Raw genomic sequence first — 527 nt, forward strand, 5'->3', positions numbered from 1 at the left:
GCAGCTCTACCTGGGTGACGTTCGGCAGCCGCAGGGTCCCTTGGAGGCGGTGTCTGTCCCCTGGGCGCCGTGTGGCGAGCGGTGGTGCATGGGTGTCGGGCACGTTGCTCCAGGCTCTGCCCCAAGCTGCCAGCCCATTGCTTGTCTCTCGAGCAGAGGCCACCTCACCCTCACAGATGTGAGGAAAACCTCAAAGCCTTTGGCCTCAGCAAAGTGCAGCATTCCCTCACCCCGCTCCGGTGCGGAATTCCTGGGTGTCTCCTGGGCTCCCGCTCTGGAAGGCTGCCTTGCCATTTCAGGTATGTGCTCTGCGGCACAGACCTCCTTTTCTGGAGCCTTTCTTGAGTGATAGAATGGTTTGTGTTGAAGGGAGCTTAAGATCATCCAGTTCCAACCCCTGCCCCGGGCAGGGACACCTTCCACTAGAGCAGGTTGGTCCAAGCCCCTGTGTCCAACCTGGCCTTGAACACTGCCAGGGATGGGGCAGCCACAGCTCCTCTGGGCACCCTGTGGCAGCACCTCAGGCA

General features: G+C 61.3%; 1 protein-coding gene across 1 annotated transcript in view; it reads left to right on the top strand.

Moving 5' to 3' along the window:
• Positions 1-156: 156 nt before the first annotated feature.
• WDR73 (WD repeat domain 73) overlaps positions 157-527 on the top strand; it is a gene marked incomplete at its 5' end in the record, with an annotated part of 1,374 nt that continues 1,003 nt past the window's right edge. The window contains one exon of the mRNA XM_010016176.1: positions 157-299. Within this exon, the coding sequence (XP_010014478.1) occupies positions 157-299 (143 nt within the window). The remainder of the gene's footprint in view (positions 300-527) is intronic.

This window comes from Nestor notabilis, unplaced genomic scaffold (assembly GCF_000696875.1).
Source record: "Nestor notabilis isolate BGI_N333 unplaced genomic scaffold, ASM69687v1 scaffold29736, whole genome shotgun sequence".
NCBI lineage: Eukaryota > Metazoa > Chordata > Aves > Psittaciformes > Psittacidae > Nestor > Nestor notabilis.